This window comes from Sebastes umbrosus, chromosome 21, assembly GCF_015220745.1.
Source record: "Sebastes umbrosus isolate fSebUmb1 chromosome 21, fSebUmb1.pri, whole genome shotgun sequence".
NCBI classification, from domain to species: Eukaryota; Metazoa; Chordata; class Actinopteri; order Perciformes; family Sebastidae; genus Sebastes; species Sebastes umbrosus.
In genome coordinates this window covers 22,145,293-22,167,795 of record NC_051289.1, presented here as the reverse complement: position 1 = coordinate 22,167,795, position 22,503 = coordinate 22,145,293, and the positions used below count along the sequence as shown (strand labels likewise).

At 41.5% G+C, this 22,503-nt stretch overlaps 2 protein-coding genes across 5 annotated transcripts in view; one reads left to right on the top strand and one right to left on the bottom strand.

Annotated features, from left to right (window-relative positions):
- adarb2 (adenosine deaminase RNA specific B2 (inactive)) overlaps positions 1-1,406 on the top strand; it is a 218,132-nt gene extending 216,726 nt beyond the window's left edge. The window contains exon 10 of the mRNA XM_037757007.1: positions 1,191-1,406. Coding sequence (XP_037612935.1) covers positions 1,191-1,367 — 177 coding nt within the window. The 3' untranslated portion in view covers positions 1,368-1,406. The remainder of the gene's footprint in view (positions 1-1,190) is intronic.
- Positions 1,381-22,503, bottom strand: part of LOC119480590 (WD repeat-containing protein 37-like) — a 38,413-nt gene continuing 17,290 nt past the window's right edge. For 3 of the 4 annotated variants that reach the window (XM_037757012.1, XM_037757013.1, XM_037757015.1), the window contains 4 exons: positions 22,050-22,191; positions 16,174-16,308; positions 14,652-14,766; positions 9,916-14,550 (listed from right to left, as the gene is read on the bottom strand). In XM_037757012.1, the coding sequence (XP_037612940.1) occupies positions 14,419-14,550; positions 14,652-14,766; positions 16,174-16,308; positions 22,050-22,191 (524 nt within the window). In that variant the 3' untranslated portion in view covers positions 9,916-14,418. Of the gene's footprint in view, positions 1,407-9,915; positions 14,551-14,651; positions 14,767-16,173; positions 16,309-22,049; positions 22,192-22,503 lie in introns of those variants that run through there. The other variant, XM_037757014.1, reaches the window with a different exon arrangement.

The following is a 22,503-nucleotide window of genomic DNA, read 5'->3' as shown; positions in this document are numbered from 1 at the left end:
GCCATTATTAATATTATTAATTACACCGTGCTTTGCTTGTTACAACTTGTAGAAATATCTGCTGTGAAAATGTCCCACTAATTTAAATGTTAATTAAAAAACACCTTCCACAGTGTATCTTTTACTTGCTGGAAACAAATATAATGATGTACTATTTAATTAATCTGAGCCGGAACAATGGTCACATTTTCATATGAATAAATGTCCGTTTCACCCGCTTCACTCTGCTCTACTTGCACCTCCTGAAAATACTCCTCTGCTGGAAAGCAAGAGACTCAGCTGTTGTCAGAAACAACACGCAATCCTTTGCCATCAGGAATCACATGCACACAGTGACACAGAGACATTAACTGGAGAGATGCATTGCCAACAGCCACTCAGTTAAAAAGCACATGTATTAAAATGAGAGTCGCAGAGCGCGGTGGCTGCAGGTGAGCGCTCTGTGGAGGACGTGTGGAATTTCCTTTTTTGCCATAGATAAATTTGTCGGCCCGGCAACATCTGCTCTCTATGTGGCTTATCAAAAACTGGTAGCTGGGATCTTTAACGTCAGCACGCAGACCCGCTGCACTTTCATTTCCATTCTGAAACTTTATGTAACAGACAGTGCCTGCGTCGCCAAATGGCGGCCGTTAAAGCATAATGACTATGAAACCATAATTATTTGGAGAAGTACTCGAGGAGGCCCCCACCCTAAGTGCTCCCTGTGCGCCGTATATAAGGGCCACGCAAGAGCAGTCGCACTAATCTCCAAAAGAAACTTTTGCTCTCTTGCTCTCTCCCTCTCTCTCTCTCTCTCTCTCTCCCCACTTGTCTCTCCGCCGATCTTCATTGTTTCCCCTCGCGACAATAGGAATGCACAAAAAGCACAGAGAATGTTCAATTGCTTGTGAAATTTAAATGGGGAGATTACACAGCTGTTGAAGCCCCCCCTCACCACCACCACCACCACCACCCAACCCCACCCAAATGCATTTGTGCCGGCTCATTCGTTTTGTTTTGCTCGCTCCTCTTCTTCTCTCTCCCCCCTTCATGAAACCTTTAGCCTCTCTGCCCCGACTTTATTCCCCTCTTCTTTGTTTTCCCTTCCTATCTTCACGTCTGTCTCTCTGTGTCGCTTTTATCTGACTCCCAATTGCTCTCCCTGTCTTTCCTCTTCTCTTTCTCCCTTGCTCGCCCGCCCTCTTCAGTCGGGGATCCACGTGTCCGGCTCGGCGGACCGCCAGCTCATGTACTGCGAGGCCAAGATGGCGGCACGTCCTTACCAGACAGTGAAGCAGCAGTGGTTCAGATCTCTGCAGGAAACGGGCCTCGGCACCTGGGTCAAGAAACCGCCCGAGCAGGAACAGTTCCTGTTGTCGGTCTGAGGAAGTGTGTGTGTGTGTGTGTGTGTGTGTGTGTGTGTGAGTGAGTGTGACACAGAGAGTGTGTTTGTTTAACCTTTATTTTTTTAGGGTAAGATGACTCTTTACCAACATCCTGCTTCACACCTTCATACCTGGACGTTTCCCAGTGCAACCTCTAAACTCAAGGCTATCACCACCGCCTGTCATTCTGGATGTGCCGCCCATCCACCCAACAGAAATACAACAAGAGGAAGGTCAACTGGACGGGCTGAAAAGAAAACGGACATAAAAAGACGGACCCTTTCTTTGACTCGCCCTTCTTTAAACACACATTTAAGCAAACACACACCTAAATACCCCCCTCTCCGGCTGTCAAGGAAGGGTGGAGTAACCTTGAGCGGAATGAAAGGCAGCCGCTATCTTGTCATCAGCTATTTCCGGGCCCCAAGGCTCCCGCTGAGGAGCCGAGCCACGGGGGAGAGAGACAGAGAAAGAGAAAAAAGAGAGAGAGAGAGAGGTCCACGTCCAATTACCGGCCCTGTCAGGGTGACGGGTGATAGAGGAAGAGGAAGGGAAGAGCGAGAAAAAGAGAAGAACACATCATTGCTTCAGCCCGCCTCACCGTCGCTCTCTCATTTCTATCTTCTCTGACTCACCCTTTGACTCCTGGCTTCCTCCTCCTTTTGTCTCCATCCCTCCCTCCTTGCCCTCTTTCCATTTTCTTCCGTCCTCCACCTATTTCCCCTCACCTCCTCTTTGTCACTCTTTCCTCTTTGCTCGCGTCTACCCCTCCGCCCCTCCACCCCTCCTCTCTGCCTTTCAAGCTCGGTGGAGGTTAACACGACATGACGACAGGTTAATACACCCTCTTTCTTTTTTTCTCCCATCCTCACCCCACTGCGTGGAAGAATCGAGGTACATAAACGCAGCCATTACAGCTTGCCTAAGTCCAGGTGGAGGTGATGATGGAGGAAGGGGGAGTGGTTTTCTGTTTTTTCCCTCTCTTTCATACTAATATCGGTTCCTTTCTCTTCCTGTCTTTTGACCTGGTTGGCCTCGGTTTTCAGCCTGCTGTGGCCGGTTTCAGTCTGAATAGAAGCTTGTCGCCACCAATAAGAGCGACTTTCGGTCATGACTCATTAGCGAGGCCTCGTTGACCTGATCGACTTGTGCTTTCTCTCTGTGGTCATGACCGCCCCGGAACAGATGATAGTCAAGGTGGCGAAAAGTTTTGTAAACCCACACCCCTTCACTGTCAGCGCTGTGTCCGACCTGAGGGATTTTTTATTTTGAAACACCATTTTCCACAAACACAACCCTCATGTATGAATTACAGATTAAAAATCAGCGAGGTGAACATCCCTGATCACTACCATGTACATTTGTACCTCACACTATTTTTATGTCTCTGCACATTTCACGATGTAAACATACACACACACGTGTGTTTTTTTTATGCAGCTAAGTGTTGATATTCATAGTGATCATGACTGTGTTGTTCTGTCATTGCTGTATTTTCTCTTCAAGGATTTTAGACATCCAAACCTGCCACCAGCATGGCTCAGTCAGCAGTAAAATGGAAGTAGTGAGAGTGACATCTAGTGGTGCGTTTCTGTTGTTGTTCTCCCGTCCTGCTCCTACTGAGCCCCTGTTCTGGCAGCATTATGTGCTCCAGTGAGGATACAGTACCAAACCAAATTATCAGTTGTCTTACTAATTTCATAGGTCTTTAATAGGTCTAGGATATTGGCCAGTATTGCTGAGTAGTAGTGTAGTAGTATTGCACAGTTATGCATCTGTAGAGCTGTGTTTGTTTTATGAAAGTTTTAAAGCCCCTGAACACTTATATTTGGTTATATTTCTCTATAGCATTACATATTTGTGACTTAATAAGCAAAAGTTAAAATTCTGAAAAAAAACCACTCCATTTATTGAGAGTTTAAAGGACCAATATATAATAAATTTACTGTAAAAATTCATAAAATTACCATGATATGTCATCAGAGATTAAGGAAACATGCTAAATTGAAATACTGGCTTCTCCGACAACAATGCTACAGCCCGTATGTTCTCCTTTGACATTTACGTTACGGTCCGAAACGTCTGTTTTTGTTTTGGCCGGTGTGATCCCGTCCACTGTCCGTTTCAACACACCGTTGCCGCATATGAGACAAATTGGCACGCAAACAGTCTTCTGTAGCCGTGGAAGCAAGTTAATGAACTGAATCAACAGAGATAACTTTAACGTTAGATTCTACCCCACCTGAAAAACCTCAGCACATCTCGGCAACAAGTATTTGAGACACACAGCCGGTGAAGTGATTCCGACTACTGCTACTGGCCAGAGGCTAACAGGGTCTTGTCTAGAAGGTAACCCTCAAATTGCGAAAAATGTGCGCTGCTTTCAGTCACACCAGAGGAGCAGACGGACGGCTTTAATGTTTTGAATTTGGACTATGCTTGCCGGGGTAGTCAGCGTTACCGGTGTTACACAGTGGTCGGGCATACACCGATTATATTATCACTGTCGTTTTGCTTTTTTTTATACAAATAAAACCCATTTCGTTCATTTTTGGCGTATCAGAACCGTGTTATCAATACATAGTCGGACACTACAAACTGAAAGGGAATGTGTCTGCTCCGTACAGAGTCTCAGCACAGAGCAGCAAGAGTCAGACACACACACGGGACGAGAGAGAGTTGACAGACAAGACAATGGCGGAGGAATTTGGCGTCAAAGGGAAAAGCAAAAGCACCTATTTGGCGATACTTGACTTAAACCCAATGCTATTAGGGAACCATACCGTTAATGAGGTTAATGAGGTGGTCACAGCCGGTGTGAGTGGCGCAGCGGCTCCAGGTGGAAACCTGCAGCCTCGTAGCGAAAGCTCTACCGGAGCGGCCAGGCACGCAGCCATCCGATGGTAAAGATCAAAGTTAGCGCTCTACATATAATATATTGAGCACCGTCTTTTCTTGTAAAATGTCCGGTGTTATCGGTGTGACATCCCTAATTTGGACTGCTGTTATCCATTTTAAACACTAGCTGTCAGTGCTACATATTGCTCCTTTAATACTCAAAAACTCAGCTAATCTGCTTCATTACGGCTATGTGGGCGTGCTCTGTTGAGATATGATTATGACCAAACAACCTACCAGCTGTGATCTGATTGAAATGTTGCCAAATCCTGATTGGTTCACTGAAGTACGTGACGTTACCTTTTTCTAAACGAAGTCCCACCCGCTTTAAACCAGTGAGAAAAATAACCGGAAGTGTTGTTTCTGTAAGGCCTCTGTTCTTGTAAGACGTCATTACTCACAGTTGGTAACCCAGCCTTGGCCTGTGGCAGCTTTAATTGAAAAACACTGGAAGTCAGTTTTCAGGAAGTCATATTGTCTGATTCTTTGTTCACACATCAAGATCAGATTTTGTGTAAATCATGTCTGCGTGTATCAGAACAGAGGTTTAGTGTTTGTTTTTCACCAACATGTGTTGCAGATGTTTATTGTTTGACTGGTCATCGTCAGCCTACACTCCATAACTTCAGACTTGACATGGTTTGTCGACACAGGTAACAACATTCCACATTGCTTCACCCCATGTTTCGTAGTGGCTGTATTAGCCATGAAAACAGATTTGCAGATTTATTTTGAGAGACACTAAATATAAGGCATGTCTGAATGGCAATATTGTATCTAAGAGTGTACATATGTATAAAAGATGTTGACAAAGATGTGAGAGAGATCCTAAAATGTCTAATTATCATGTAAATTAAAGTATATGAAGAATTGCTGCTAAGGTCTGTAAATTGCACTTCAGTAACAAATAAAAAGTGAATGTTTGTACTGTATATGTGAATAAAACCACAAAATCTTGTAATTTTACCTTGTTTTGATAGTTTTTTTGATTAATCAGATTTTAATGTCGCAGCATTAAATGTATAATATTAACTGTCTCATTACAAATACACAAAAATCAAATAATGAGCACTTGATATTGGGTCATTTCCACCTGTCTATACCCCTCAGGAGCATCCAGACAAATATTAAAGAGGCCTCCCTCCTTTCTCTCCCAGGGGAAATCCATGGGGAAATAGTTATCTCTATTTGGCTCGGTGGCAGGTGTCACACAGACCAGCCACCAAATTAGCCTGGAGGAAGAATGAAGCGAGGAAGAGGGGGAGAGGAGAGGAGGGGATCGAGGTATGCCTCCTCAGCAGCATCCACCCTTCCCCCCCTAAGGCCATGGAGTCGACTGTGTGCTCTACAATAAACATCATAATTGACAATTTGCTCCAGTGGCTGGTCACGGCCAGCCAGGTATAATCTAATGGACGAGGACAGAGAGGTAAATCCACAGAATATTCTCTCTCCCAGTGTCATGCTGTTTCTCAATGAAATCTAAGAGCCCTAACACACACACAAGTATGACACTATTTCAACATGTAGGCTTAGACCAACAGTACTTACACAGGGATCATACCAACTTTTTGTAATGATCCAGCATCTTCAATATTCTAAGACATTTTGAAAATGATCTAAAAATGCTCCAAGCTTTGACGCCAACTGGCCTTCCTCAGGGTGCCAAAGACAGTAAACATTGCAGCATATGGTTAAAAGTAACCAGGTATATTTACTCAAGTAGGCTATTGTACTCCAGTACAAATAAGAGGTGAAATGTTTTCAACTCATAGACTAGGTGTATTTGGCGATCCATTTTTGCATATTCTTTTTTTATCCGTCCGAGAGAACGACGCCATCTGCGATCAATTCTATGTCCAGTGTGTAGGATCTGGCAATATCTGGCGGTGAGGTGAGGAGATTGCAACCAATTAAAACCTCTCCCGTGTGCCAAGCGTGTTGGAGAGCTGTGGTGGCCGACGTGAAAATGCGATTTGCCCTCTCTAGAGCTATTTGGAGCAGAGTCAGTGCGTAGAGGGTTTGTGTTTGTACGTGGGAAGTGAGTGGTGAAGTAAGAGAGAGAAAGCGGCGGCGACGGAAGCGAGTAATGTTAATTACTGCGGCCCAAGCAGGAAGCGTTAACAGAGTTTGGTTTGTCCGTTCTGGGCTGCTGTAGAAACATGGCGGACTCCATGGAGATATAAATGGCTCATTCTAAGGTAACGAAACCACAACGATCCAACGTGCTGCTGCACTCCACTCACCCGGGATGCGCAGCGGACTGACAGGCTTTGATATTATTGAATGCGGATTGGAACAACACGTAGGGTCCTGTGTCTGCATTCATATGTCAGATTTGAATGTCTTAAGACAACAGAAAATACCACTTCTATTCCTTAACGTGTTAAGGCGTTTGTACGTGTCAACAGGTCAATTTTTAAAGTCTTAAGGCGTTTAAAATTGGATGCTACCACTTCATCAGTTTCTGACATACAAGCATTGCAAGAGAGAACAATTCCCCGATATCAATTGACATAGGCTATTCATTTATTGTAGTGTGGTCGCCAGAGTGCACACTAGATGGCAGTATTAGAGCACAAATGGCAACCTGTTGAGTTCTGAGTAGGTTGTCCTGTTTAAAACTCCACTTTTGTGTTTAGAAAGAAATACTTCAATTTTTTTTCTTTCTTTTCTGTCCTGTGCCATAGGCACCCCGATGTCAAGCATGCACCTGCATGGAGTTGGGAGAATCTGTGTAAGTTTCTGGAGGCCATTATTTGCTCTCCTCGGCCACCAGAGCTCAAAATACCGGCAGAAATCGACCCACCCCGAACAAATGGATTTTCCCACAACTAGATGTATTGCTCAATCAGCGTTCGATATTCTTGTGACATATTACACACACACACACGATCGAGGTTCATTGTTTGTTTTACTGTTTACTGTATCATTTCACCCACCCGCAACCCATCCACTACTAATCAGATATGTTAACATTGATCACACGAGGATGTAGAGAGACCGGAAGTGTGCGGGGGCTGGGTAACAGCGTCCTGTACACAGCTAGTTCATCTGCACAGCGTGCTGCTAAACTGTTAGCTGCTCGGCTGTCGGGCTCACACAGCAGCGGTAGCCTAGCTAACAACAGAAAGCCAGAAAGGTAAGGCATACATCATATTATCTATAGTATTGTACTTCGCTATGATTCAAATTGCATCCATTACAGACTTAAAACAAAAGGCACGTAACATGAAAAAGTCCTGATAAACTGTGTAAGAAAGGAACAGAAGAAAGGAGATATCAGCAGCTGAAGCTGCAGGTGTGTCAGGGCGTGGGCGGCGGTGAGCACTTGACACACCCATGATGTTCCTGACCTGAAACAAGGCCTGTTGAAAGAGGCTGGGTCATATTTTTGGGGTGCAACACATGCGCAGTAAAATCTCATAGTATAGTATGTCTAAAAAAAAAGTCATAGTGTAGTATGTTGAAAAAAACGTCATAGAATAGCATGTCGAAAAAAACGTCATAGTATAGCATGTCGAAAAAAACGTCATAGTATAGTATGTCGAAAAAAGTAAAAAAAAACATCATAGCGTAGTATGTCGAAAAAAGTAAAAAAAAAAAAGTCATAGTATAGTATGTTGAAAAAAACGTCATAGTATAGCATGTCGAAAAAAGTAAAAAAAAAAAGTCATAGTATAGTATGATGAAAAAAACGTCATAGTATAGCATGTCGAAAAAAACGTCATAGTATAGTATGTCGAAAAAAGTAAAAAAAAAAAAGTCATAGTATAGTATGTTGAAAAAAACGTCATAGTATAGCATGTCGAAAAAAGTAAAAAAAAAAAGTCATAGTATAGTATGATGAAAAAAACATCATAGTATAGCATGTCGAAAAAAACGTCATACTATAGTATGTCGAAAAAAGTAAAAAAAAAAAAAAGTCATAGTATAGTATGTTGAAAAAAATGTCATAGAATAGCATGTCGAAAAAAATGTCATAGAATAGCATGTCGGAAAAAAAATTCATAGTATAGCATGTCAAAAAAAGGTAATAGTATAGTATGTTGAAAAAAAACATCATAGTATAGCATGTCGAAAAAAGTAAAAGAAAAAAGTCATAGTATAGTATGTTGAAAAAAACGTCATACTATAGCATGTCGAAAAAAACGTCATAGTATAGTATGTCGAAAAAAAACGTCATAGTATAGTATGTCGAAAAAAATTAAAACAAACACAAGGCAGTAGGCACTTGTTTGGAAAAACACTTACCCTCGTGGGCTGTTGCTCCAAGCTTTCAAACCAGAACCAACATGGCGGCTTGTTTGGAGACTTTCTTCTCTTAAAAAATGTAATACTTCCCCAAAATGTGTTTCTGAAAACATTTTTTGCAAGAAATAAGCCATGCAGTTGCTAAATTTGTCTTTATTTTAGATCTACAATGTTTAGTTTAAAAGTTTCTAGGGAGTTTCAAGAGGCAGCGAGTTAGGCAGGATGTCCCTGATTTGCACAAAGTAGCCTGGACTCCATAGTCAGGGTATAGCATGTCGAAAGAAAATGTCATAGTATAGCATGTCGAAAAAAATGTCATAGAATAGCATGTCGGAAAAAAAATTCATAGTATAGCATGTCGGAAAAAGGTAATAGTATAGTATGTTGAAAAAAACATCATAGTATAGCATGTCGAAAAAAGTAAAAGAAAAAAGTCATAGTATAATATGTCGAGAAAAGTAAAAAAAAATCATTGTATTGTATGTCGAAAAAATACAACAAAGTCATAGTATAATATGATGAAAAAAGTCATAGTATAGTATGTCAAAAAAATAAAAAAGGCACACTAAAGTATGTCGAAAAAAAGGTCATAGTATAGTATGTCAAAAAAAGTCATAGTATAATATGTCGAGAAAAGTAAAAAAAGTCATTGTATTGTATGTCGAAAAAATACAACAAAGTCATAGTATAATATGATGAAAAAAGTCATAGTATAGTATATTGAAAAAAAGTCATAGCATAGTATATTGAAAAATAGTCATAGTATAGTATGTCGAAAAAATACAAAAAAGTCACAATATATGACGAAAGAAAGTCATAGTATTGTATGTCAAAAAATGTAAAAGTCATAGTATATTTTGTTGAAAAAAAGTCATAGTCTAGTATGTCAAAAAATTAAAAAATTCAGTCATGACTACAGTCATGTAACCAGCAGAACTGCCGTGCGTAATTGTGGCTTGGCAGCGCGAACCATCACTCCAGACTGCAGTGGGGTGCGTTGTGACTATGTATATACACTTATCTTGTGCGCACAAATTAACTAAAACGTGGGAACGTTTTAACTAAATTGAGGCCACAAAGTATTATCTTGTGTGAACAAATTTGCACTAGGTGTAAGCTAGAGCCCTATATCTTGAAAAACCTACCTTGCAGATTTAACCCACTTTGAAAGTTAGAAAGCAGATGTGTGAGAAATAACTCTTTACATGCCAACTGTACGCAACACTACAGTTTAAAGCTCATGGTTTCCCTTTCTTTAACACTAGACTTCATTATTCCAAGCTACCAGACTTGCATCCAGATGAATAAAGTGTGATTTTCAAAATTATAAATGTCTTATTGAAGTGAATAAAAGGGTGAGAGGGGTGTGTGTTAAATAAGATGAAAGAGACAGGAGTGACTGGGAAAGGAAATCACACATTTTATTGGAAAGCGTCAGAGAGCACGTACTCCTCACAATAAAGTATGTAAAGTAGATCACATAATGAAGTTTGAGGTGAATATGATTCGCTACAATGAAGCGAAGCCTATCCACTTTTTTACCCCCCCTACAATCTGGCACGCAATAATTTAATTTATCAATCCAAAATCATATTTCCTCCGAGTTGGAATTCATATGTGGGGCGCCAAATCGGACTTTCCTTTCTACCTGCAGATTAAAATGACATTGATATCAGTGGGCGCGTGATTGAGTTCCCTGAATGGAACAGGAATAAAAATCCTATCTGCATGGTGCAGTGGAACACAATTAGTTATTTAACAAGCATTTGGAAAAGTGCATTGATGCTCAGATGGATAAGGCTAATACACCATTTTTAATGCAATGGTAAGGCATTTCAATACGTGTTTTACATCTTTAGGTTCACGCTACTTCAAAATCCATCCTGACTGAAGTCTGAAGTCAACTTTGGGGTAAGTTATGCACACCTATATACACTGAGCTACATCTACACCAGTCACACAAGTACATAAAGTCATTTTATGGGGTTTACAGCACTGAACTATGTTAAACATTTGAAGATCAAAAACTACAGTATGACTTCATGTTTAGGGATATTGCACAAGTGTAAAAAATAAAGACTTTTCTGGATTCCGGTCAAGCCCAGATCTAGTTCTTAAACTGAGATTCAGTCAGGGCTGCACAATTAATCCAATATTAATCGCAATCACCATTTTGGTTTCCCACAATTAAATGAACACGATCGCCGTGATATTGACGTTTATAATACGTGCTGTGCTCATAGAAAACTCTGCTGCATAAATCAAGCGCTTCCTAAACTAACAGACCCAGAAGGTTTTCATCAGTCTCATGTGCAAATATATCCGTTTTTTGCTGGTCAGATACATGTGCAGCCGCCACATGAAGGTTTTACGTCGGCATAGTCAGTAATGTCACACGTCGTCGGTGTGGAAGTTCTTCAGTAAGCGAAGAAGACAAAAAGCTGTAATTTGTCACGCCCGCTTGTCCAAAATAAGTTGTGGAGGAACAAACTTAAAACAACCAACAAGTAGTCATAAACCTAATCGTTTTAGAACGTAACCGCCGGGAAACAATCAGAAAATAACGTTTTCTTTCTCTGATTTATTGCTTTTGTTTTCACTGCGGTCCCTCTCTCCGTTCACTCTATAGCTCGCTTGACCACCACGGATCCCTCTCTCTCCCTCGCTCGTTGATCCGACGAGGAGGAGCTAACTTTGAATGCCGACAACGGTTACGTATTATACCTTTTAAGAACAACTAACTTAATCAGACTCTCCCTATATTGTAATTTATTCCCATGATGCCGCTTAGTGATCAGTGACAGCAGCGGAGTTACATGCTACACGGCGCCGTTATGGTGCGTTAAAGCACTACTCAGTAAACTCAAGGCCTATTGAAGGAGGCCGGGACATGGGCGGGCACGGGTCTTGGGGTATAACACATGCATAGTGTAACTGGAGTTGCGGTCGTGCGTTGCGATTGGCTCAATTTCGGACAGTGCTGACCAGATTTTACGGCGCATGTGTTGTATCCCAAAGATGTGACGCGTTGATGACACATGACCCAGCCTCTTTCAATAGGCCTCGAGTAAACCGAGGACAGGGCGATGGTAGATTTATAACGCTGTCATGATGCGTTCAAATGTAATCTTGTAAAATTGAGTTTTTGGCGAATAACTGCAGTTGTTTGAAGGAGATGTTTTCACAGCACTATAAAGCAGGTAATAGAGAAGGAATTATGACCTGTTTAACTTCCTAATACTACGTCTAAGCAGCTTCTAAAATACAATTAGAACTACTAATTCAAGATTTTTTTTATTAATAAAAATTAAATAATTTGTATTTTTATGCAAATAACCAATATACATGACAATAACAAAGTAAAAGGACAACATTTAGAATTTTTGACGGTTTTAATTTAGCACAACATTGAAGTGAAAGCAGCGCTCTGTTTATTTAAATGTGAATTTGCAATCAAAATATTTTGTTCCTAAAATCTATGAATAATCGTGATAAATAATCGTGATCTCAATGTAGAGCAAAAATAATCGTGATAAGTATTTTGGCCATAATCGTGCAGCCCTAGATTCAGTGTGTATTTCAACTCATATTCACTGATTTCCAAGACAGAAATGGGCTTCACTCTGAGCACCGGAAACATAAAGGAGTTGGGTTATTGCTTCTGAATTTGTATAAAGAGTGCTTCTCACAGACTTAACAGCGCCATCTACAACAAAAGGTCCAAGAGGTCATACAAGGCTAAGGGTTCAATGCAAAGTGTAAACACTATAACTTCATATTGACAGGCTTTTACTCAAGCACAGAAGTGACCAGTAAGCAACAAGTTGGGGATGACACATTACGGCAACACGGGCTGAAGAGGATGGGTCTGTATTTCACTGACACCGAGCAAATATGGGCGCATCTTATGGCTAAAAGTAGTATCACATAAACCTGCAACATATAGGGAACACTAGATTATGATTATGTTGAACACATCCCATTCACAGACCTACAAAAGATTTGTGAACGACAGAAGTGCTGTCATTTTCCCATTATTGCTGTGCTCTTGACACTTTGCAGTCTAACGGAGAGGCAGACTAGAGCAATACATTAAAAATTAAAATCCTACTGTAAACATGGAACAAGGCAGAGTTACAGTATCTTTTGTAATATTGACCACAAAATCTGGAAATATGGAGGCTGGCTGTGAATTGAAAGCATCAAAGGTAATAGGCAAGTACTCACATCTTAAATCAATGAAAACCTTCACAGGACAGCAGATCCTGAAACATTTTAAGACAACTGAATGACCCAGCAGCCTGCATGCTGCACAGGTAATCTGGCCGGCCTGAATATTGTATGTTTTGTTCCATGATAACAAATATTTCAAGTCCGACTAAAAAGGATAAAAACATTTCACAGAACCACGCTACCTCTGCCAAACTCCACCCTCAATAAGGTAGATAACTGTAAGACACTAAATCCATGAAATAGCAACAACCTGCAACACAGGTCACTTAATCAGGCCACGACATAATATATACACACCTTCTTTATATCATATTCTACAAACTCTCCTGGCCGTATAATTGTTTTATCACATCTTTACAAGTAACATTTGCAAACTGAGATTATCTACATGCAAGAGCAACCATTCAGCAGTAACTAAACAACAGTGATGTGAACAGCAGCCTATGACTGTGGAGTCAAATATATACTTTTATACTTTAAAACAAAAATAGGCTAGGAACGAAAGAATCAGCCTAGCCGTGTCACAATTCACAACGCATGCTAAATAAGTGAAAGGGTCAAATGCAGGAGATCAGTTCTGTGGCCTCTCACACACCAGAGGCCTGGACTACGAAGCAGGATTTGGAGTTAGCGAGGTGACTTCAGGGTTAATCCTGGGTTTTCCGTCCTACGACGGTGGTTCACTTCTTACCGGGGTAGATCGCCATGGTAATTTATGCTGAACATATAACCTGCTCTGGAGCATGTTATGTTCGAGATTAGAGATCAATTTATGAAAGCACCGCCTACTAAATTAAACACATATCCAGGCTAAAAGCAACACAGTTTAAACTGACAAATACAGGAAGGACAGCTGGCTGTATGCTGTGAGTGCTTACCGCTTTGTATTATGTTTTTGTTTTTTTGACTTGCTCTCAAGTCCGTTTGACACCGCCGCAGTCGGAGCTGAGAGAAGGCTGAAATAGTCCTACACGCCACATTGTTGTTAAATGACGTAATGAAGTGTGGTGTATTCATCCATTATTCTCTGAAAGCTTTTTATAATATCTAGATGACTATATCTGACTTTTGAGTATTCTGTTAAATTAATTAGAAGTGTGTTAATTTAATCATTCACACATCGGCAATTTTTTCTTTTGCAAGCTGTCCTTCCTGCATTTGGCAGCTTCAACTGTGTTACTTTAAGCCTGGATTATGTGTTTAATTTATTCGTATTTGTCAAATACTATAGTTTGCTCTTCCTTTGATTGAGAAACCCTGGGCTGATTTACCGAGTTGATAACCTGCGCCGTAGGACAGCATAGCGGGATCATGTTTGGTAGGGTTAGTTAAGCCAGGTAACGAAAAGATAGCCTGGGTATGTTGAACTTGCTTCGTAGTACAGGCCTCTGGACTTTAAAACGCTTAAACCATGTCAGTCATTTAACACCTGGAGATGTTCTGCAGGTTGCAACTGTAACAATAAATGACAGAGTAATTCATCTGGGGAATATGCTCTTATCAAATCAACCTTAATGGCTACATCCTCAAAAGTAACATGACAACTAAAATGCTTCACTGGGTAACCACTTTAAACATACTAGCGTGTGCGAGGCCACAGATTACAGTGTTTATGTGTACCGTCTCCTACTTAACTGTGTTTCTGTGTGTGTGTGTGTGTGCGTCATCACTTCTCCTGCAGCAGGGCAGGGATGTTGATGTTCCAGCCGATGGCCTGTCGATCGAAGCCGCAGGTGAACAGGTTGCACGACTGGTTCTCTTCATTCCACGCCGTACAACACACCATTCGCCTGTGACCCTGCACACACAAACAAACACGTTTAAAAGTTTTAGTTTTAATGATGCTGATTGACCAATCAAACACACACACGTTCCCGGACACTTTGTTTCCTTCCTTACCATTCTGTTGCTGCGTGGAAGTCTGGCCAGCCTCACTCCGCTCATGTCAAACAGTCGGACTTGTCGATTGTCGTGTGGTAGAGCGATGATCCTCTGGTTGGCAGAGACGCTTATCCTGAAAGGTCAGATCAAGTTCACTTTTAATCTACGTAACATTTTGTTAATACTTCTAAATAAAATCTTCTAACTTATCCTGTACAACTGCAGCCTGGACTTTTATTCTACAGTATTTGAATGATTTGGTAACAGAAGTTACTGCTTGGTGTATAAGTAAGCACTAGATTTACAGAAATATCTCAAGCACAAATTCACTTTCTAGTTTGCTCACAACTCCATATGCATCAACAGCCCAACGCTAACATCACTACACTAACATCACTACACTAACATAAGCTGCCCCTGGAACCTGTATTCCCCTCGTATTCAGGAAAACTACTAACAACTGTAAATGGAGACATTTTCATCACAGCCAATGGAGATACACAAATATCCTTGTAGTTGTTGTTTTGGGCTCCAGTATACAGGAGAGGACGCCTGATACCAGTGTCTGACTGATCATGAACCCTAAACGGAGACAGTGGGCTTTAAAATCAACAGAGCAGCCTGGCCACAACACCAACAATTAGCCTTCCCTTTATTAATGAGCTGTATGATTCTAATGTTTTTAACAAACTATTTTTAAATGATACTGACATGTCATACTAGCTTGTCGTGAAGGAGGTTAAATAACGCTCCAAACCTCCGCTAAATTTCTGAAAAACTGGCGTTGCAATTTTCAAAGGGGTCCCTTGACCTCTGACCTCAAGATATGTGAATGTTAATGGGTTCTCTGGATACCCACGAGTCTCCCCTTTACAGACATGCCCACTTTATGATAATCACATGCAGTTTGGGGCAAGTCATAGTCAAGTCAGCACACTGACACACTGACAGCTGTTGTTGCCTGTTGGGCTGCAGTTTGCCATGTTATGATTTGAGCATATTTTTTATGCTAAATGCAGTACCTGGGAGGGTTTCTGGATAATTTTGTCATTTTGTGCTGTTAATTGATTTCCAATAATAAATATATACATACATTTGCATAAAGCAAGCATATTTTCCCACTCCCATGTTGATAAGAGTATTAAATACTTGACAAATCTCACTTTACGGTGCATTTGAACAGATACAAAATTTGCTAATCATGGACAATCATGTGATTAATTGCGATTAAATATTTTAACTGATTGACAGCCCTATTATTTACATAATGTTGGAAAGTCAAATAGTTCAATCAAAAGTAGGCAGGTCACTGATCATCTACAATCCTGATAACAGTCCTTTAATATTGAGTATCTTTCAATATTTTGTTACCGAAAGCCTACATCAAATTAAGTAAAGCAGTTTAAGTTTATTCTTGTTCTAACTAGTTTGCCCAGTTGTCATGGAATTGTAGATGTTACAATTCCCAAACAAATGCACAATTACAAATGCACCTACAAAACTCAGCTCTCATTCAGTTGCGTGCCCTTCTTTCACCTACCTGTTCACAGCTGAGTCAGTGCGGATGGTTGCTATAGGCGACCTCATGTTCTTCAAATCCCACACCTTGACGGTGCGGTCGTCACTCCCTGAAACCACGTTGTCACCCACCGTGAACACTGCCGACGTCACCGTGCTACAAAAGAAGAAGAAGAAGGACACACAAATAGAGGCCAGTTGTTACACAAAGAATGTAATGCTTTCCCTTGCATGTTGAAATGGATTCACACTGTACTCCAAAATCCAATTTAAGTGCAGAGACGAGAGTTGATAGGAAAGTACGGCAGAAAGTCCTCCATTTCTTAACAATTCAGGAAAGTTTCGGGAGTGAATATTATTTATAGCCAGTCTAGTCACCCTCTCCCACAGACGCAGTAATTACTCGTACGCCTACAAGATAAGACAGAGCCACACATCCGTCACAAAGATATGTCAAGATGTGTTATGAGCATTGACACCACTAGAACGTAGAGAGGATGTATCGGGTACAATATCAGAAAGTTAACACTGCGTGGTTCTCGATTTAAAATGTGATTCTTCATTTAAAACATTACAAGGTATCACTGAAGAAAAGAAATGTAGGCAGGATCACACTTGTGCCGCATTCCTGTCATATAGGTGTAGCTGTGGGTGGGTTAAATAACGACTTTAAGGGTTTACACCATTGAACGTGTTTGAGCTGTCAAGACGGCATGAAAGACGGCTTCTGCTTTGCTCGTTAATCTCTGATCATTTTTACATGAAACCAAAAACTACAGGTACCCACAAAAGTTGTATCCTGCCATGCCACTTAAAGAATGTGACCAAATAATTACTTATGGGAGAAAAAGCCGAGGTCAGGACTCCCTGCGATCGGAAACTTTGGGGAGTTGGGAAGGAAGAGCGAGACATACAGAAGGAATCATGGGACCTCTCTACAGTAGGAGAAGTTAAGGAGAGCTGAATGAATCCCTAAACCATTAAGTCCCTTTGCCCCATAAAGGTGGCGCACAAGAGTTTTTTTCTACAATTGTGCCGTGATTTCTTGATTTCATGATTTCAAGAACACCCCGAGAGATGAGGCAAGACAGGATGAGACTTCATTACCTCCGTTTGTGTTTTTCTCCTTCCAAGTTTTCCTCCTCAAACTTTTTCAACTAACAGCTAAAACTGAGGTTATATTAGAATGGAAGTTTTACGACCCAGACACACCAAACCAACATCAAAGAACTAGCGGCAACGAAGGCTGACAGTCCGTCGCTTCAGGCCTCCCTCCAATGCCACTCCCCTACAATTATCATTACCAACATGAACATATAGAAGATAGCAGAGTGAGCGCAGGCAGGCAGCAGGTAGCCTGTCCAATCATCACATTCAGACCGAATGAGATGATTGGACAGGTTTATTACAGTCCTGTGACAGCCACAGATACCACATTTTTTTCTTTTTTTTCTTCAGATCATTTGATTTATTGATCGCTGTCGGGATGTAAAGAGAATTTCAACTAATATAAGAAAAAATGCTTCTATAATCTTTACCAGCCCTACCTTTAGGTCTAATGCAGCCTTCATACCAGGAGATAACTGATAGGATAAAAAGATAAATGATGCTGAATACACAATATCTTTTGCAACATCATATATTCAGCTACGTCGGGCACAATAGAGGCAAAAACGTTCTTTGTATGCATCCAGCATCCCCCTCCTCCAACGCCCTTTATCTAACCAGCCATGATGCTGTGCTCCACATGATAGCACTACGGTCAGGCCTAGCCATTCATTTAATAGACCTTTAATATTTCCAATCTATTACTGTATGTCAGTCGCTCCTGTGAGGGTTTTTTCCTTCTCTCCTCCTTTTTGTGCCTGTTCAATCGTGGAGGGACGTTTTATTTTTTTTTAAAAGCTCTGATTCTTGATTAAGATTAGCGTTGAGCTGTGTCCCTTCACACACAAGCATTGTCTAGAGTTCCACATCTAGCTTTTCTTTCTAAAACTGCCTTCCCTCTTAATTCAAATTGACATGGCATCAAGGGCTAATTAGGGGACTAAACTTTGTCCTATTAGAGGGGCCGGGGCTCAAGGAAACTGCCGTATCGTTACAGGCACCTTCTGACATTGCAGGGTACAGCCCACCTGGGAATACAAGAGGTAGAGAGAGAGGGATGGAGAGAAGGAAAGATGGGAGGTGTGCTCGGTGGAAGGTGTGTGTGTGGGGAGCGTAATCAGACAAGGTAATTGATTAAAAGGTTGATTAAGGTTAAAGGGTTTTTAGAAAGGGTGGTGAGGAGGGAGGGAAGTATTCAGTGTTACTTAATGGCATCTCTGCAGTGAGTCTGACAGCCAAGGTCAAGACTCCCTGCGGTTGGAGACTTGGGAGTTGGGAAGGAAGAGAGAGAGAGAGAGAGAGAGAGAGAGAGAGAGACATACGGAGGGAATTATGGGAGCTTTCTACAGTCGGAGAAGTTAAGGTGAGCTGAATGAATCCCTAAACCATTAAGTTCTTTAGCCCCATGAAGGTGGCATACAAGAGTTCAGATTCTTTTTCTACAATTGTGCCGCGATTTCAAGATTTCAAGAACACCCCGGGAGATGAGGCAAGACAGGGGGAGACTTCATTACCTCCGTTTATGGTTCTCTGTAGGGTTGGGCGGTATCGCGGCTTGTCCCACGTGCGGTGTATAAAATGACTATATCGCAAACATCGAATACAAATTGTCATGTAATGTTTTTAAGCCAACCTGCCGGCATGAGACTCACTTTGGCATTTCCTCCTCTCCCTCTCTCCTACGGCCTACAGCTCCCTCTCACAGACACACACACACGTCACAGACTCCGCGCCCATCCAGACTCTCTCCTGGGCGAGTGTGTGTGACGTATGCGGCCGGCGTGTTTTGGTCTGGAGGGAAGCAGCGGAGAGAGAAGGAGCCAGCCCGGAGAAAGCGAAAGATACGACCAAAGCAACCAGAACCAGCGCAGCCCAGCTTTCCAAAGCAATCCCATATGACAAAAAAAGTGCAAAATGGAAAGAAATCACAGCCGCTGTAAACAAGTACATCCGGTCAGCGTAGTTGAAAAGCCCGGATTCAAAAGATTCATTAAGACACTTGATCAAAAATATGAACTGCCTGGTCGCAAATTGTTTGTGGAGAAAGCTCTACCGGAGTTCTACATTTCAGTGAGAGAATGTAAGTATCAATGAACACTGAACATCCAAAACACAATTTTTCTCATATAGAGGCCTTTTGTAGGACAAATGCAGTGCTGTTCTGCACAGTATGACGTGATGATTGCAGTGTTCTGAGACTTTTAAGGGCTTCAGAAAATGTACTAATACATTCAGAGAAATTATTGACTTTGACAAATATCTAACAAGGGACAAACGGTACATCTCAGTGTAATTTAAAGAAACATTGGTAAACAACCAACAATGATGCAAAACAAAAAGAGATTTTTTAGGCAATTACCACAGTAGGGCTGTTTTCTGATATATCTTTATGCCGCATTTCCTGCCTGGCTGTCATTTCTTCACCTACCAGCACATCTCTATCAGGCATAAATCTGCTAGGCTTTGATCCTTATCCTCCTTTCTACTGAGTGATTGTAATGATTGATGTGTGAATTTCTGAAAATCTCAAGGAAAAATATTACAATGTACTCATTTGTAAGTAGATGAGCGCATAAGCCAAATGCCTAAAAGGTAAAATGTAAATGAAACAATTCAGGTACAGACGACTAAGAGGTTTTAGAGCACTCTGTTATTTTGCTGTGCTGCAGCAAAACTGACAGTCGCTGAGAACCTTGTAAGTGCTGGTGTAGTCCTCCAGAGACTGGATGTCAGATCTGCATACAGACACCCCACACACACACACATGCGCGCGCTCACACACAAATGTGCATTTCTATCAACAGCAATCAAATGTCTCTGAAAGCCGCCGATGGCAGGAGAGACAAACGTGACATGGCATTCCGTTTGTAGAGCAAGTTCGCTGTCACTTCTCGTTTGCTCTCGGCTGTTTTGTTAGCTCACGTGCAGTTGTCATTACTCTGCAATTATGGCGGGGTGGTGGGATAGAGGGTGTATGCTGCACTTTTAGCTGCCGCGGTTCACTGTCAGGAAGCGTTAGCTATAATTGCCAGTGAAGACTGTGGAAACGAGAGGCTGTCTCCCCTCCAGCTCTCAACCTCTGCTGCCTATTAAACCATTCACACTCCTCTCCTCGGCTGCTTCCACAGGACCAATGTGGAGATTGTGCCATTTATACCACGTCATTATGCCATATTGGAGATTCTGGAAAATTAGCTGGAGAAATAGAAGGAGACAGCAACCTGCTATTGTTGTACAATTTGGTTAAAACCAAAATTGCTCACAAGTGGGAAAGTGGAAAATTCATGGGGATGAGTAAACTGTATGTAAATTTATTTGGGTGACTGTTGATGCAACCTTTTATGAAGGGACCCCAAACTGACTGCTAATACAAAATGACACTGAACAACATATGAGGAGTTGTTTTACATCATGTTTACGGCAGCATCCCTGCCTTTGAAAAAGATTGAAATAATGGGACTACAGCTGCAACGATTAGCCGATAAATCATTTAGTCTATCAAGACCAAATTAATCTCCATTTATTTAACAATTGATTAATCATTAAAGTTTATTTTATTTATTTAAGCAAACAATAGCAGACATTCAATGGTTCCGAGGTGTCAAATGTGAGAATCTGCTGCTTTAGTAGATTGAATATCTTTGATGGGGTTGGACTGTGGATCAGACAAAAGACATTTGAAGACGTCATCTGGGGCTGTATTATATTACGATAGGCACTTATTTTGATAGTCTGTAGACAAACTGATAAATCAATAATGAAAATCATTAGTTGCAGCCCTAAAAGTTTCCTACTGAACAATAAGCCAGTTCAAGTTAGTCACTCATTACCTCCTCACTCAGTGTCAAGTGTCTACACTTACTTTAGAATACTGCACCTAAACAGTTAACAGCTTGTAAATGTTGCTTCAGTCTTTTGACTGCACAACTGTTTTTTATCTGTTTTATGGCTAGACAGCAGTCTGTGTAAGTTTGCTTTAAATGCACCACAGAAGGACAAGTAAGAAAGTTTTTACTTTGAAGACCATCGATGGCCATTCGGGAAGGAAAGAAGAATGGAGAGAAGGAAAGGAAAGGAAAGGAGGAGGGCTGTCGTTAACTGTGAAACACTGGTGCTTAATCTCATTATACCAATTGTCTATGGGAGAGAATTAGAGTGGGATCTGCAGGAATTATACATGTTGGGGTCGTACATAATGAGCTCTATGTAATCCCCCCACTTGCAATCAAAGGCTGCCAGAGAGCACCAGCCAGCCAGCACACACATGTAGACATGCACATAAAAAACACACACACACACACACACACACTCTTCTTACGCCTTTTAAAGAGCGTTCCCATTGAAAGCCACAGACAAGCCTGACAGTCATCGTTTTGAAATGAGCGTCTGCAATTGAGTGTTAACAGCGAGCGAAGTGCCAAATTACACAGAGTGGGGGATTAACGCAGAAACGGACAGATAAATGAACAGGAAAGCGAGGGAGAGAGAGAGGTAGGAAGAGAAAGAGCGGGGAGAAAGAAGCAAACCGTCGAAGTGAGGAGAAGTGCTCAGTAATGAATGAGAGGCAAGTGGAGGATTTGGCTTAGAGCAAAAGGGTCTGTAAATTAATGTGGCACTGTAAAAGGAAAAAAAAGCAGAAAGTACTGGAGGGATTGACAGACCAGAGAGATGTTACAGCACCACCCTGTGGAAGAAATAAAGACTGCAGCAACTCAAACGGTTGAAACTTTCAACTATTGATAAAGCGTTGAGCAGTGTGTGTGTGTTTGTGTGTGAGGGAGACAGACTTACTCAGTGTGTCCCTGGAAGACGTTGACAGAGTGGATGGATGGATCTCTGAAGTCCCACAGTCTGAAGGTGGTGTCTCTGGATGAGGTGACCACCAGCCGCTGGGTGGGGTGGGTGCAGCAGTGGGTCAGCTCCTGGTCGTGTCCTGCATGCACAAACACAAATTAGTAACAAAACTAAACTCCTAGGGTTTGTACATCATTAAATGAGACACATTGTTGCTACAGTAAGAAAGTAGCAAGAACCTGTCAGTCAGAGCTCCACTTCGTTTTGTGCAACCAAATAAACAGCACGCATCAGCGTATTTCCTTTCAAGTGTTGAAAATAATGATGTTCAAAAGTGCCATAAGAGGCCAACTCCTGCAGCACAGTCTGCTTGGACTACATTTATTTCATTGTGTAAGTCACACTAAGTAGACGAAACCGTGGTTTCTTCCTGTTTAGCCTAGGAACCAAA